The sequence below is a fragment of the Trematomus bernacchii genome, unplaced genomic scaffold, assembly GCF_902827165.1.
Source record: "Trematomus bernacchii unplaced genomic scaffold, fTreBer1.1, whole genome shotgun sequence".
Taxonomy (NCBI): Eukaryota; Metazoa; Chordata; class Actinopteri; order Perciformes; family Nototheniidae; genus Trematomus; species Trematomus bernacchii.
The window spans coordinates 73,517-91,287 of record NW_022987582.1 but is presented as its reverse complement, the minus strand read 5'-3'; the positions used below and the strand labels follow the sequence as shown (position 1 = coordinate 91,287).

At 40.2% G+C, this 17,771-nt stretch overlaps 1 protein-coding gene across 1 annotated transcript in view; it reads left to right on the top strand.

Annotated features, from left to right (window-relative positions):
- The window catches only part of crppa (CDP-L-ribitol pyrophosphorylase A), a 40,197-nt gene extending 26,376 nt beyond the window's left edge, over nt 1-13,821 (top strand). The window contains exon 10 of the mRNA XM_034127243.1: nt 13,207-13,821. Within this exon, the coding sequence (XP_033983134.1) occupies nt 13,207-13,311 (105 nt within the window). The 3' untranslated portion in view covers nt 13,312-13,821. The remainder of the gene's footprint in view (nt 1-13,206) is intronic.
- Nucleotides 13,822-17,771: the final 3,950 nt, after the last annotated feature.

Below are 17,771 nucleotides of genomic sequence, written 5' to 3'. Positions count from 1 at the left end.
CTGGCTAAAAAGAGTGTTAAAGTACGCCAAAGCTTATAAAGTCATAAACAATTAGGTTTGACTGCAAAGTTCCATAACTGAAAGCTGGTCCTTCAGTTGAGTCTCTTCAAATGAATTACACAGTCCTGGAGAAATCCCTAAATGAAGCGCCAAGGGAAAATGATTTCTCCAGAGGTCTTGGTCCACGCTTTTTTCTCACACTATATCTGTCAGTCGACATACGGAGCTTACCCTGCTCAGGTCCAACTGGGCAGACAGGTGAAACCCAACACACGCAACTGAAGCTTTTGCTGTGACACCCATGTATTCTCACCTTGGCGGGGTCAACGGAGATCAGGAGTCCTGCCTTCTTCGCTGTCTCAGCACCCTCCCGACCTTTCTCTGAGTCAATCCAACAATTGTCCTCGGATGAATAAGTGACGGGTGTTATATTTTTTGTGATTTAAAGAGTATTAGAACCTTTGACTCGGCCTGAGAGACTGTTATCATTCCAATGTCTAAAAATGTGAAGTTATCTTTTATTATGAGACAAAAATGATCACCAAATTGCTTGCATTGGCTCATTGACTAGACTAGTCTTGGAGCTGAGCGGACACTGTAACTGATAAAGAAAAAAAGCTTAACAAAACAAATATTTGATAAGTTCCTTTAGAAAACATTGCAGAAAGCAGCACAGATAAAAAAATGAAATGGAGTTGTTTTGCGTTTTTGGGAGGGCTGACAGATTTGGCTAGTCTTACTATTGATCCACTGCATGTTGCGTCCAACATCCACCCTGAGCCTTCACACAGTTTTCCCCTGCTGTTTGCCTAAGTACTTGTCTTTGGTCTGACAATTATGTCTTTAAACTTTATGTAAGATCCCCCAGGAAATGTGTATGAGAGCACTTGGCTCCCTTGCTGAAATCATGACATCTCCACACAGACAGAAGCCCGGGGATCACTCCCCTCCTTAGTGATGTATTTGTCGAGTGTTAGGGTCAGAGCCTATAAGAAACATGCACTGCCGCAACATGTGCAGGATATCAAGCCTGATCTTCCACGCACAGAGCTCTCCAGATGTCTGTCGGTATGTGTGAAACTTGACCGCCAGAGTTTGGCTCAAGGAATTAGACATACCAAAGCGATGTTTACTCGGCTTTGATTTCTGAGATTAAAAAGACCAGTGAGCACGCTGTTTGGGCTGATGTGACTTGACTCCAGCTCTTATGGACAATTCGGAAATGACATTCCCAGAGAGAATTTGTCTTTCAAACAGACGGTATGTTCTTATGCAGGATTAATGTAAGCCAGCTCTTCACAATTAGTTTGTAAACATTCAATCACTATGAGTAAGGGAAAAACATGCGTGTCTGTTTGTTTTGCCACTTGGTTTGGAGCTGTTTCTGACCACCCACAGTAGTCCTGGTTTGAGTTTTCCTTATATCATGGGTGAGCACGGCTCTGTAGGGATTACGCTTTCATTTAACAGGCCTCATCAAAGATTGTTTTTCTGGCGCTCACCTTCCTGTTCTGCCTCTGCTTTTATTTGCAGGGACCTCTTTGTACACATGCTTGGGGGGGGTGGAAAATGGCTGTGGAATAGCACAAAGTGTATTTAGACAAGGGAAAATACCACCAGATGCCCCACAATGCTGGTAGAACTTGAGCTAAGGCTGATAAATGTATCTGCTCCTCCAGTTACTCAGTGGACTTAAAGGAGAGGTGTCATGGCCATTTCCACTGATCATAATTCCATTGTTGAGGTATACTAAAATAGATTTATATTGTGCATTTTTCCAAACTCACATTGGTTTCTCCTACAGCATCTCTGTAAACTACTTGTATTTACTGAATTTCACTCTCTGCCTTTAACGGCTCGTTGTAGCTCCAATAGCTCCAGCCCCCACCCTCCCTGTGAGCACAGTGTGCTCTGATTGGTCGGGACGTTGTGAATCGCGTTGAGCTCCATGGAGGTGTTGTTTCCTTGTTTAGCGATACACAGCGAAACACAGCCAAACTCATCCTGAGCACACACAAACTCACAGCCAAAGTAAAAACAATAAGTGTGGCTTGATATTGAGTAAGAAAAAGGTTGATAAACGCTGTGAGAATGGGTCTGCAGAGAGCATTTTTGGGCATTTTGGGGAGGTATTTTCTGTGTTAGAGTTTTACTCGCTACAGGGTGTACTTTGAGGGTTTTGACTCTGCACACCGTTTACATGCATACAAACCTTCATAACACACAAGGGGACGGGTAATAACCGGAAAAGCATGACACCTCTCCTTTAACAATCAAATTCATTTTAATAATGGAACATTTTTAAACCTGCATTATCTACATACTGATGATTAGCTGCTCATGGCGACGTTTAGGGACTACCTAAAACCTTTAAAAGAATATTATGGCTTTCTAAAGGTTTCAAAGCCATGGACAGAGATATGGCCAATTATCTGTTGTGTTGATGGGTAGCTCCATCAATTAACCACGAGCCAAAATGTGTACATCTAACATCAAACTTTTAGTATTATGAAAGTTGCCAAAAAACAATTTATCGTGTAAATCTGATTTAATGAAATGTGCATTGTCTATCTATAGGCTATAATCTTTACAAAACTGAAATCATCGAAAAAACCCTCTATACAAATCAAGCCTCTGCTGCTATACTGAAGTCCCTTAATGCACAACCATGAATCAAGCTCTTGTTTGTTTGGCTTATGGCCAAACCTTTGGAACTTTTCTGTAGGTAATAACAACCAATTTGCTTGGAGGCCGGCAAAGAAACTGAAAAAGGACTGGTGAGTTTTGGGATTTGGGCATCATGGCTAAAATCAAATTTCCTGCTCTGATGGAAACACCTACTGGAGGTTCATAAAGCTTTAAATAACTAGATTGCAAAGTAGGATTCAAGAACTTAAGTCTGGTCTTGTATTTAATGTCTTTAAATGAATAGCACAGTCATGCATTCTCATATGAAAATGATTTTCCTTTACAATTTCTCGCAACGGTCCCTTTTTTGTTCTCACACTATATCTGTCAAGCCACACGGCCGGCTTTATCCCCCTGATGTTTAGTCTGCGGTACACTGATATTTTGACAGCAGTACAAAAACTCAGTGTTGCACCTATGTTTGTATGTTTGGCTTACGGCCTACTGCGATCGCAATCTTGTGCTTGTATTAAGGATGGAAGTGAAGGCACTATGTCTTGGCCAGATTGTGCGCTGCTGATAACCCGGCTTGTAATAAATGTCTTGTTCTGTGAAATACTCTTGCACCTGCACCTGACCTCAGATGGCCTGGGATATAGACGGTATTTGGCTCCCCTTAGTTTGGTGTAAGTGATACAGTGTGATAAGTAAATGAGGCATCCGTGGAGGGTGTGTGTGCTTTTGGGGCTCCTTCTCACCACATGTGGGATTTGGTATGTCCCAGTTCATAAATCCCACCCATGCCTTCATGCTTTCATACCTCCTCAACTAAAGAGCCATTGTTCTGCTCAATGTTTTGAGGTATGTCTTTCGGTGAGTTGAATTCAAACAAAGTTGTCTCTCATCAGACAAAAATGTCACTGAGGGGATGCAGTGGAAACACAGACCCCTCGTTGTCCCATTCTTAGCAGAGTTTTCCTTCCCTGAAGAGCAGAAAGGGAAGTTGTACATTAGAAGTGACTAACAAATTGCTATGTTTGCCCAATCGACGCCCCTAGACAGGATATTTTGGAAACCAGTGTTGAAAGAGGTTTACCAGTGTACCGTGAAAGGGTTGTGTGGCAGCAATTGTTCTCTCAATGGTGTCTGAAAAGCAGTTATCAATACAAAAGTTTTCCTTTTCTATGGAAAGTCTGAGGGAACTCACTAAAGTAGGGTGGGATACAGACTTTCATTTTCCTACGATCCCTTTCAGATGAAGTGAGGCAGAGTGGGAACGACACAGGTATCTAAAGTACAGACATTCAGGCAATGACACTAAATACCTCAAAACTCAATAAAACATTGTCAGAAGTATGAAATGTTCATGTCGCTGTCGTCTTTGTCAACTTCAGCTCTAAGTCTATTTATGGCTGTACTTACAGTTTAAGCATGATGTGTACTCTGAAGGTTGTTTAGTAACAGAGCTCAGCAGGAAATATTAAAACTGACTGGATCCCTGCTCTGAGGTTTTGTTCCTCTGATGACTTAAAATGTTTCTCAGGTGCCAACGAGGCTATTGGTCTTATTTTATTGATCCTGTCACACTTTATACAGTTCTCCAGTAAGTATTTTGCTCATTATAAAGTGAAGAATGGAAAGTTAACATTTGCAATACTGCAGTTAAGTCCTTTTTCCCTATTTTTCAACCGATCTGAAAGCATGCAAATCTCAATGAGTGGAAATAAAGGTTTCCACCAAGCAAAACAACTAACCAACCTTTATCATAAAACGGTTCCAAACGTAATGCTGTACAATTTTGAGGCACTATTTTCTTTTTCCTTTTGCCATTTATTTTTTATTTCCTGTCTTTTTAATTGAATCTTTCTTCAGATCTTACTTGAACACATCTATTAGCACAATAATCTATCAAACTAAAGGCAACATAACTCAGAAGATACCAAAATATGCCACATTATTCAGGCCAAACTAGATCATTTCTATGAAATACAAAGAACATTTTACAGTATTTTGCCTTGTTGTGTTGCACATTTTTCAATTGATTTAGATATTTTGAACACCATTTTACTATACTCATCAGGGTTCTTACGGTCATTAAAAACCTGGAAAAGTCATGGAAATTCAAAATGCTAATTCCAGGCCCTGGAAAAGTTATGGAAAACAATATTTTTCCCAAAGTTTTGGAAAAGTCATGGAAATTAAACTAAAGTTGCATCAAATATAATTTATATTTTATCTAATCGCCGAAATAGTAATACTATAATGATAATAAATACTGTATCGTATAGTAATGAAACGTAAAATGGCATTTAACTGACGAGGTATTTTGCTGGTGAGAGATTTTAGTGGCTTTAGCGTGTTGAAGCTAGTAAGCCTATTTGATTTGTTTTAGATAGGCACAACATGTTTCATATGCAGACCTTATTTTCCTCTTCCATGTTAAAATAAACCATTTTCAGTGGTACCGCTGAGAAAGAGTTATTTTTTTGGTCATGGAAAATTAGGTAAAGGTCATGGAGAAGTCATTGAAAATCATTGGTGAAAAAGTGTATGAACCCTGACTCAAGAAAAAGGATTTTCACAGAGCAGCAGAACTTACACTTTATACAATTAATACTTTTAATAATTTAATGAAATACTAAGCACAACACTTGCAATCTGAGTTTATTTTCTTTTTTTCTTCCTTCTTCTCAACACTAGAAATCAATAAAGCTTTACACCTGTCATGACGGCTGCAATGCTCTTCTTCACAATAAGTACTTTTATGTGTGATATTTCAGGACATTTCTTGGCTAAAACCAGTTCACCTCTCATTGTCACATTGACCTTCTGGCTCGGTCATAACGACCGCTTGCCGGGTAGCTCAATATTATCCAAACCCACAGAGCTTTATTTAAAATGTCAGTGAAGAACGTTTCCATCGTTTCTAAAGATACAAAACATGTCAGAATAAACTTTGGGGAAAGTGTTTTTAAAATGATGCGCTAGACCTCTTGGATATTTCCAGCCATCAATAACATGGAGACTTGGGTTTAAAGCTTCCCTCATATATCTCCAATGAAAAGCTGGAACAAGCAAGAACAGAAACAGTATAATACTGTCAGACTGGCGCAAATAAACTATCATGAATCTTAGAGCTGCTACAGGGGAAATAAAAAGGGTGACATTCAATGGTAAGAAGTTAAAGATTAAAATGTAGACTTGTATTTTAATTGTATAACTCAACTTAAGTCATTCTTCCACCATTTCTCATTTTATTTAATTAATCTCTTTAATATTTGGTTCTATAATCAGACTTGAACCGGCCAGTAATCGGACCTGTTGCCCTCTTTTCTCCTTGCAGTTTAGCCCCAAGCTACTGTCATGATACACAGAGGGGAGTGAGGGCAGCAGGAGCACAATACCTACTCAGGGACGAGCTGTCAGAAGCCCTGAAAGACTATCCGACCCCAGACCAAAAGACTGGGTGTTTTTAGCAGTATTGTATCTCTGGCATTCTACACGCGGGTCATTTAGGGAGAGTTTCTACAAGCAATTACTCCATCTATTATAGCTGCCGAAAATAAATGCTCTGTGAAGTTCAAATTAGTTGCGTTTAGCTTAAGGAGTCCTCGAGTGGGTAATGCTGTCTGACCTTGTTGCTAATAATGATACTGCCCTCAAGTGGATACTACAACTGTCGGGACTGCAACACCCTCCTTTCACAGGCGAGAATACAGTGACACTTAAAGAGGCCATAAACATTTCTAAATGTTCTTGGCCACCTTGGTTATGGTAGCTGGTGTGACTCTTACAACTCTTTCCAGTTCTCTTGGCTGGGGTCCTTTGCCAAGCTTTTCCGTAAGCTGTTTTTCAATTAGGACCCAGCGCTCTTGGCATTTCATGAAGGGAAAAGAAGTGGAAGCCCTTAGCAGGAGCAGCAGCGGCAGTCCTCAGGGCTGGGGATCTCGGAGGAATGACAGAGGCATACAAATTGTCACAGTTAAAGGTCCTAATTGCCTGAAACCTTTAGGCTTCAAAGCAGGCTCTTCTTGTGTGGCAGAAGTACTGCTGCGCGCTTCTCTCAGAAGGAAAGGTTGATTGCATCTGTGGCATTTAAGAGTAGGGAGTTTGAGGATTGCTTATTGTGTGGTCCGCTGATACTCTCCCCCCTCGTTCTTCCCCCGTTTGCTCTGCGTTTCAAAGAACTGTCGCCTCACCGCTTGTCAAAACCCTCCCTTTAAACGGTAAGCAAAAATAGAAGCTAATGATTGAAGTTCCATTCAGTAAACTTGCGGTCGCAGTATTGAATAACAAGGCTGTTGCATGTGTTTGTGCATTCATACACATGGGAGTGATTTAAAGCATTTTGCTTTTACTTACTGCCCAGTAGAATTATATTATAGTGCATTGTCCATGTTTTAAAACAATGCCGTCACTACATTTTAGAATATGACTTGTCTTCTTGAATACATTGTACATTCGTGGTCCACAAAGTAAAAATAAAAGTCTAAACAAACCTGAAGTCTGCAGACCTCTCTCCAACTATGACTTGTATCTTATGGAATGTTCCCCTTGGTACCCGTTCATTGTTTGCTAACAGTCTATATATATAAAGCTATATAAATGTCATCTCGGCCACCAAGGGATTGGACACATCAGTAATCGATGTAACAGAGGCTCTGCTGTCAGTGGAAAAAAAGTGTTGTGTTAAAAATGTAAATGTCTCTCTTTTCCATTAAACGTGACATAATTACTGATGATAGTCCTTCCACTAATGTGAATAAATGATGATACTTTTGGCTGCGAGTTGAAGTCTGGAAGGTGGAAAGTGGGGTTCCATTATGTATAATAATAGTAAAGTGAATCTTGGGAACTTTAATAATAGAATAAAATAAAATACCCTCCTGTGACTGCACATAGCTCATGAGGTACTTTCTGACTTTGGAACAAACAGTATGAATATTAGTTTGGCTCTGTAAACAGGTGAAGAATGCCTATTGCTCATCGGACAAATCTGTTTGTGGTCGTGATCTCCAAGACTGAGTTAAACTTCTTCATGTTTATTGTACATCTTCCGGCGCAGACTGAAAACTCATCTCTTTCGACTCCACTTCGAGCGATAGAATTACTAACAAAGAATTGCTAACAAAGCACTTATATACTAATAAAGGACTGGCTTATCTAAAGCCAGTTGAGTAGCATTTGAAATGTTTTAGCTTTATGAAACCTGATGTACTTATATGATTCTGTTTTCTTCAAGTTTGTATCTTGTTGGTCGAATGCACTTATTGTAAGTCGCTTTGGATAAAAGCGTCAGCTAAATGCAATGTAATGTAATGTAATGTAATCTTATGTCTGTCAAAACAACCAGCCATGTTTGTTTTAACGCTGCCCTAGCTGGAAATAGTCAGACTTGTGCGCAGTCTATGGCGCACGCTAGCTCCATTTCCATATTCTGCTGGAAAAGACACCAGGACAGAGTCAGTGAAAATGCTAGAGGACATGAGATCTGATGATGATGATGATGATGAAAAAAAAAATCTGGAGACAGGCAAATCCCTCCAGGATCTCATGCCAGGGTGCACATGTACGAGTAAAAACCCAGTCTGTCTCTCGTATGCGTGCCTGCTCTCTTATCTGTGTAAACACATGCATTCCCTCTCATGGATATTAGCGTACTCATAACAATGAGCCAGCGTGCTGCTCATTAGCCAGCTGCTTTATTCCTCCTGGATGGTCTTTCGTGGAAAGAGGAGATGCGAGCTCAACGGGGCGCCACCCCCGCCAGCGGCAGCAAAGCCCGGGTCAGGAGAGGTACCAGCTCTCGTCTGTCATGACTTACTTACTGGTTATCTTTTCCGGGGCGACAATCAATCAGTTAACATGCTACTCACACTAAAGCTATATAGATTTCATCCTTAAAGCAGTTAGATATGCAAATGTCTCAGAGTGTGTTCCTGTAAAGAAATCCTAGCCTTTTGTTTTGCTTTTTTTACGACCGCATTTGAGTGGCAGTTGTGACTACTCAAAGCTCCGCCACGAGTCAATGAAGAGCTCAGGTCGTATTTATGTTCTACTGTGCAGGCCCCTACTTGATTTAATAATGCTGTTTTATGAAGCATGATTCATATTTCAAAGGCTGCATATTTGGAGTGGAAATAATTCAACACTAGAGCTTAGACAGGCTTAAAACTTTGATCTTCCTTGGTGATCTTGACTTTCTTTTCTTTTTCTTTTCTTCTTTTCTCATGTGCAAATGTAAGTGTTTTTCTGTTCTGCCTGTAAGCAAAACAGACCAGTCTATAACAGAGTCATTTGCTGTGGTTTGATGACTGTCTTCAATATGCCCGAGACACCAGAGGCCTGTACTACGAATCCAGTTCAACATACCCTGGATGTGTTTGAGTTACCCGGCTTACCTAATCCAAAACAGACGCGCTCTCGCTAAGCGGTCCTACGACGCTGGTTATCAACTCGGTAACTCAAGCCCGGTGTGCCCTATCTAGTTATGTGCGCGTTCACATAAAAGGGGCGGGGTTAGCAACATGTGACCAATCACAAACATAGAGAAGCATACTGACAGCGCAGCATCATACTTCCAGAATGAAAAGTCAACTATAATATTAGACATATGAAGAAGTTAAACTTTAAACATCCATGACTTAAACACTTTATCCAGGATAAAAGCCACATAGCTGCACCTGCAAGGTGAATACAGCTGGTAAAAGAAAAAGTGTTTGAATGCGTACATTAACAGGTTTATTAAATCACTGCCCCGTCCAAGACACGAGTGGATCTGACTTTAATTACATTTGACTCGAGTGTTTCGTCAACTTAATGTGTTGCTTAAAATAATACTTCTGCATACAGTATGTGACACTGTGAGTGTTGCACGGCCAGATACGGCTCAAGAAGCTGACTCAGATAAGGAAATATATGATACATTATGATGTGATATGATATGAATGATAATGGGACACATCGACGTCTGCACTCACAGTGCCGCGGACTGTACTTAATGTTACTCTGATCCGGTTACTTATGTCGTGGCAGATATTTAAGTAAGCTTTCTTAACGCTAATGTTATAATAGTCAGATTGCTCTGAAGATGGGAGGGGATATTCTATTCATTTTCACATTCACACAGTCAGTTGATTTTTCCTTTATCCTGTAATATGACTTGATCGCTTTAAACTCCGCACACTGAGCTCTGATTGGTCAGCAGGCGGTGCTTTCACTGAGTTGATCTCTTATCCTGGAACCTAACCTGCTCCGGAGCAGGTTAGCCATTCAGCACAAGTTACCATGGAGATCTAGCCCGGTAAGAAGTGAACCAGCGTCGTAGGACCGGAAACCCAGAGTTTCCCCTGAAGTTAGCTCGCTCCGGCTTCGTAGTACAGGCCTCTGGAGTTCTCGTGACTTTCCCATCGAACTTGTCAATGCACTTGGGTAGTAACAGACCAGTGATCATGCTCATCACATTTATCTTCCCCGCGGCCTTTGAGCTCCTCTGAACACATGTAACATCTCAAATACTTTCCGTGCAAAGATGTAATTGCTTTTCGATAACAATTGGAGGAATGCTTTGATCTGATTGCTTATGGTGTAAACAATGAAAGATGCTATTAGATTAGTACTTGGATCTTTGATTTCTAGGAGCTCCTGGCTAATCATTGATGGAGCTACACATATAGTAAATGTGAAAAATGTTGTGCTATCAGCTGCTCTCTGCTGACTGCTTACAGATGTTGTGATTAAACCACAGAACAATGACTTGCGTACATCGTACAACCCCCCCAGAAAAACATAAAAGCCCCACCGTTTTTTCTTTCCCTTTTGATTCTTCAAAGATTTATCCAATCTTAGATCTAAAAGCATATTAAGAAAAGATTGTTGAAGCTGACACAGAATGCCTCTGGAGCTCATTCCAAATGATCATATTTGGATTTCATCATTTCTTTTTTTACTCTCTTTAATCAATGAGGAGGTTGGAGTTGCTGATCTGTACCCCAATCCCCCCTTCAGTTGGTTTAGTGTGGAGAATCCATGACATCTGACTCCCCCCTCGCTGGTTTTGATTAGAGAGGAGCACTCGGAGCTCTGATGCCGGGTCCCTCGCTCCCATTAACCACGGTCAGGCCCGATTCCACGCTCATCGCTCTCACACCTCGTCACATTCCCGTCCACATCCAGAACAAACTGTGCTAAGAGGAGCTGGCCGGTGAAGCTAGACATTGAGATAAAGAACACAGCAAAAGAAAGCTGATGTTTCTCCTGTTGATCTTTCACTCGGCTCCAAATGTGTTTAACTGCTGACACATAGTGTAGTTGTAACGCTAAATGCCTTTGGAAGCCAGATCTGAATATATGTTAAATGGGAAGTTCCAGATCACAAATCATGTTTTTTTTGTCGTGGGAAATGTTTTTAAAATAGTTTTATGTTCCTCTTTGTGGATGCTAGGAACAGCTTTGTGCGAAGCCATCTTAAATAGTTTGATTTCCCTCCAAGCTAACCTGCCCTTTGAGAGCTGGCTGATGAAGTTGGTTATAAACCCAAAACAGAAAGTGTTATTTGACAATAAATTAATTCACTTCAGATCCAATTCTGTTTTAAAGGATATTACGATTTATTACAACTTGGATCCTTTGTTTTTGTCTGTTTGATTACATTATACTTTCCAAAGTTGAAGGCCTTTTTCACAACAGACATTTAGATTTCTCTTGGCAGAACAAGTCATAAAAGCTTACTTCATATTAGGTGTTGCAGTTGTGAATCCTTGCTCACTGTCTCGGCTTACTTCAACACTGAAAAGAACAATCGTTAATGTCATTAGTAACACGTACGCACTTCCTGTATGACTTGGCCCTGAAGTCTTTTGCCAAAAATGTAAGATTATGAAAATATTGCGACAAAAGAAAAGTTGTACAGGTGGTTAAGAAAGAGAAAAAAACTGTCAAATGATTACCTGAACTGTCTGCTGAAAAATCCCTCACAGTTCAGTCTACCTGCATCACATTTGAACTGCTGTTCTTACATCATTTTATGTGCAGATTCAAACATTTCATTTCAATAGTGAACATGCCACCATATTGATTTGAAATGTATCGCGTGCTGTGAAAAACTAAAATATTGGCAGGCATAACAACAGTAACTAAGGGAAGGTAGGGCTTAGCAACCAATCAGGTTGGCCAAAACTATAAAAGTAAGATCAAGGATATACAATAGACTTATTCTTATTGCAGGAACCAAACTGTCCCAGGCCTTTATTTTGTCTCTTTTCTGTAGTTAAACATCCTTATTTGTGTTCTAAGTTGTATATAATATACCTTTTTAAACGTTTCTAGAAATGATTTTTTTTACATGTTCTCCTTCATGCATGCTGCTACATCAAAAGCAGTGTCATAAGCTTTTTTAAATTCCACGATGGATGACTGTAGAAGACCAGGTAGAGCATGAAGCATAAATCTACATGAGGAACAAGTTAGCTCCTTTTGCTTCAAGAAACTAAAGTTGCCGTAGACTGAGGAATGTTAGGGAGTGAAAATCATTAAAAGTGCATTTTGCAGGCAGTTTCCAGAACAAAAATAATAAGAAATTGATACAGAAAAGAGGAATCACCAAAGCAAAAACAACCACAACACTGGAGTTCGCACTGACTGAATGAGAGAACGTTTGGTCTCTCCGTGTGGTTTAGCATAGATCTGTCTGTAGGCCTTATTGGTTCACAAGCTTCAGAGGACTTGAAATCAACACACATTTGTGGTGTTTAATTCTGTGGAGTTGTTTATCGCCCCCTCCTTTGGGAAATTGCTTCCGCCTGTTGATTTGAAAGAACAGAAGTCACGGAAGATCCTCCACCAGATTTTGTGATTCTTACAATCAAACTAAATGTGATGAATTTTGATTGCTATTCATTATATGCTGTGTTTATTTGTCTTCACAGCTGACTCCAACTAGATTCTCCTCGATGAGGACAAACCTTTTAGGATTGTTAAATCCAGACAACAGCCAGCGTTATGGCAACATTTTTCTTAGTAAATAGTTGTAGTTAGTAAATTCAATCATTAAGTATAATTCTGAAATCGACCATTATGCATAATAATTGCTTATACTTTTGTAATTGGACTTAAGTAAGAGTTTGAAGGCAGGACTATTACCTGAGTAATTTTTCATTGTGGTATCGCTACTTATACTTAGTACACAATAAAAGAATACTTAGGTAAAGGTAAAATATCTGAGTACATCTTCGACCACCACAACCCAATGATGGTGTATCTCCTTCACATCAGGCCTATTCCTTACTTTTGCCATTACTATAAGTGGAACAACCTTTAAATTCCAGCCGGTTTGAACTGGCTGCTAACACTCACTAGATGCTGCTGGCGGTCCTGCTGGTTTACAAACATTAGGATGACTCAGATGGAGTCGTGACTAGTGGGAGGAAAGATAAACGTGAACAAATGTGAATCTGCTCTGGGATTTGTTGTTCTTATTGCAGGATCCTCTACTTCTGAGCTCACGAGAGTCAGTCATTTGATGTCATTTACCAGAGGGGCCCTCCCTGTCTCCCCTCCCTCCCTCCCTCTCTCTCTCAGGACACCCAGCGTTGGGAGAGGTCCGTGTCTAGGGTCGCTGAGATCACGTCAGCCCTGATCCGGGACAGGAGCCCCGCCCTGGTGGGACAGCTTCTGCAGGCATGAAGGGAAGCAGCATGGACAGAAAACCCCCTCACCATGACTCATGAACACTGCAGGGATAAGACAGTTGGCTTTATTTTAGCCTTCTTTACCAATTACAGCAAGTTTAAAGGGATACTCCCACCATTAAGTACAGCTGTTTCACAAAGCATGGGGACTTTCAGGACCACCTTAAAAGAGAAATGACAAAATTGAAGCAGAACAGTCCTAAGTGTGGGTCCCTTGGCTAGAGGGTCTAGAGACCATGTTTTTATAATCACCAGAAAGTGGAAAAATGATGTTTGTATGCGGTGTTCACAGAAGGCTTTAATGCAACCTGTGCCTCTTCAAGTTAAGAGAATGTGAAGCGTTTGGAGTTAATCTACTGTATTGTGACATGATAACTACTGCTTGTACCACTGGATAAAGTTGCTCATGACTGACACTAATATGTTATAAAATTGTTTGTATATATTTTTACTCCATAAAATCTGCTTATTTAAAACAATAAACAGTTGTTATTAATTACTCTAATGATGCCTTTGTATTCATGGTGGTAGGACCCTTAAATCAAAGCAACTATATGGAATACAGCCACACTTATTTTCATAATTTACACCTGTGCTCTTCCTCATTTGACAAGTAAAATTACTTTTGTGAAAATTTGCTCTCAACTTAAACTTTTGTGAATGAGGCTCTGGACTTATTCCAGTGATGCCTCTCCTCTCCTTTTGTGAGTAGCCCTCCTCTGGAGATCACCTGACCATTCTCCTGTCTCTGCTGACCCTCATCATCTTCATCTTCATCAGTCTCATTACACACAGAGGACAGCTTTCAGTCACTCTCTGCTAGGTGATTTATACTGCTAAGCTGTTGCAGCCAAACTCTTATTTACCTTTACTTACTAGAAATCTTCTTGCATATACTTTCTTGCCTTCTTAGTTTGTCATGGCCAAAACCAACAACAGCAATAGTTATCTAATGTTAAATATTAAGTTGCAGAATAACAGTGAAATATGTGTTCTCTGTTAGGCAAAGAAAGGACATTACAACAGAACTGTCCTCTGTAACGTTCCATCTCTGGTGAAGCATAACCAAATGTCTGGGAAAGTTGACCTTTTTGTTAAGTATTTTCCGTCCCCAGGATCGTGTATTTGTCACAGGAAAGGAGGGAAAACAGTTGTGCACATCAAAGAGTCTTAAAAGTGTTGATGCCGGAACATTCCTAAGATGACCACAAAGGCTTTGTCGCTCTGTGTACACTTCTCAAACTTCCAGAGCATCTCCAGTTTCCTGCCGTCCTCTGCAGCTCGGTGGAATTCCAAGTGTTGATAGAAAGCCGCCTCGGGCATCTTCAGATTCCTGTAATGAACTCCTCACACATACGCTTATATTTCAGGGATTTCTCGGAACCCACAGTGGCATATGATGAGCGCTGCAAGCAACTTATAATATAAAGTGATTGCAAGCATACATTTGTTGTTTTTGGTATTCACTCACATAGGATTCTTCTTATTTCATCTGAATATCCTGAAACTTTTATGAATGTATTTGATTTCTTATTCTCTTTTTCATTCCCTTTAAATGACTGGACAGAAAGATCAAGTATATTATAATATAAAATGTTTATTAAGGACTATTTTCAGTAGCCAATTAATAAACATGTGGTGCTCTAAAGTGAATTTGTGGAAGCAGGACAATGCAGAAAACCGGATGTTTCCTTTTGTTTTTTAACATAGGTGCATCAGCCAAAACAAAACACTGGGGGAGGCTCGGGTGAAACCGGTGTTGTGACTAGGACATCATTTAAAAACAGGTTTTAGGTTTCCAAGAAGTCTTGGTGTGATTCTTACAATTCACTGATACATTCAAATATATTTCTGGATGGAAGAATGTTGTCAATGCTATCCACTTGCCTGGATTAATGCACAGAGAGAGGTTGAAGTGAAGATGAGAGCATTATTTATTTATTGTACTACAGTGCCACCTGGTGGACATCATGGTTAATATATCTGGTGTAAGTTATATTCATTCTTTCTCCACCAGGTGGCTATATTGGATATGGGTCGGTCTGTACAGGGACTGCAAATTCTACTGCTCGTGTTTTTTTGGATAATGATTTGGTGAGATTGAGTCCAAAGCTACATATAATATGGATGCAACAGTATGCGTAGTAACTATACTGAATATTGTAGCACTTTTGAGTTCACGTGCTTCTCTTGTAAAACTCATTCCTGAATTAATTGGCTTTCAAATACTTGTGGGGCTAAAAGCAATCCGCCAATTAGGTTTTATCTTTTCATTTCATAAAAAATTGAAATACCATTAGTGTTAAGAATCACCGTGGGTCAACACACTTTCCAATAAAATACAGAATCATTTTACAGAAGGACAATTAATTGCAATGTTGAATATATATCAATGCATACATGTTCACAAAACGATTATTATTCGATGAGATTATAATAATAAGAGTTACCGTTCTTTTCTTTTTCTTTGTAAACCCGTCGGCCCCTGAAGCCTTCTGAGGTTTAATTTAGACTCTGGCGAGGTACAATGAGCGAAGTGTTTCAGAATGAGAGAAGAAAATGGTGCTTATAATTTAGTCTCTTCTGCTAACCGCTGCCGTGGGATTCTTTTTGATAAATCATTCGTTTGGGGTTGCTTTGCATTATAGACAATTGTTTCAAAACTGCAATAGAAACTTTTTCGCAGGAATTTCTGCCTCTGATTCAGGTTGTCACCCTCTCAAGGGATTTGCATGTGTATCTGCATTTAGAGATCATCCTATAGGTGCCTCTCTCTGAAATGACCTGCATATGCCAAATCCTCCTGTTATGGGCTAGCTTTTCTAGACCTGCAAACAGAGCCAAGAAGAGTTGCAGAAGTCTTCCCAGAGCACTTGAATTGCAACATGCTGAAAGATTATTATGTAATTTCATGCCGATGAGCCAAAAAAAGAACAGCCTACTCTTCTTTTAAATGCTATTGTTGTAGGTGCTGCTAAATGGTCCAGACCTGGATGTTGCAATGTCTTTACTCTGAGCCAACCTAGCTTAATGCTAACCAGAGCCGCGGGCCTTTGGATAATACCTCAGACCAGGTCCTGTTTAGATAGCGCCACAGCTGGTGGTGCAGGGAAGGAGACTGAAGCCAGATCCCACAGTTTGACTGTCTGTAGGTCTGCCAGACACAGACGGCACGTCGTCACCCCGACCAGCCAACCACAGCTCTGATTACGGCCTTGGAGTGTGTGCCTTTCCATACAAGCACATTCACTGTAGTTCTCTTGGGTTTGAAACCAATGTGACAACCCTACATTTAGATCCCTGAGTCCCCTGGCTTCATAGGCGAAGGATTCCCAAATCTGGATCACAATAAAAGCCGAACGTCTATGCCAGCAACGCCTAACTAACTGAGGAAAACCACAAAAAAGCACTTCTTCCTGGAGACTACAAAACAAACACAGCGAGAAGGTCAAAAGAGCAGACTAAGAATATGAGGACTTTGGACGGGTCAGGAAGCTCTGAGAGGTGGGATGCCAAGTACAATAACGCAGCCATGCATACAGGAGGGAAGGTGTCCAGGAATTTGACCTCATGAAGTCATTGTGAGCCCACATTGTCTGCTATCCTGGAGTCTGAAACTCATTCTGATGTTGTTGGACATCAATGGGATTTAGAGTCTGTTTGTGTCGATGTAGCACAAATGCTTTCTGGGTTTGATTTTCATGGATTCCCACCAATGCTAACAATGAAATGTTTGCAGTCTCTTCTGATTAAAGCGCCCCACAATTGTCCTCTGAATTCAGGGAGGAACATCTGTGGCAATGGTGCCATCTGGTGGAGATTATGCTTGTCTTTCATGGTGGATTTAAAACAAATACTCAACAGTCAAACCACAAAATCTAAGCAACTGTAGGCAAGATTTCAGACACACATTCAGACACAATTACTGCAATAATAGGTGCTGTAAAATTCAGATTGAACTTCCCCTTCATCAGACTACAACAACAGATGGATGTTGAAGCAAACAGTGCAGAGAAGCTGCAGTGTAAACATGTTGGAAATTAGTTTATAGAGAATTTGGGGGGGTTTAAGGAGTGATTCTGGTGGTCTGGAGGAGGTTTATAGAGCAAGTAAGTATGGGAAAATCCAAGAAGGGAGAAATGTAATGACACATGCTCCTCTTGCTTCACACCTCATGTAACATCCTGCTGTGAGTTTAAAAAAATGTTAACACTAAATGCACAATTACTTTTCATAAGTTTAGTTTATTAACCCAATAAAGGAGAAACAATACATATAAAAGGGGAAACACATAAATTACAGTAAATAGGAGGAAGGAATCCTTAAAGGCTTATTCAGAGTCCTTTCCTTTTCAAACAAAAAAAGAATGTCTATTACGAATCAAAACTAAACTAAGAAAGAAACACACAGTACAATGCATATCTATACACACGAAACAAGAGTAAGCTAAAATAA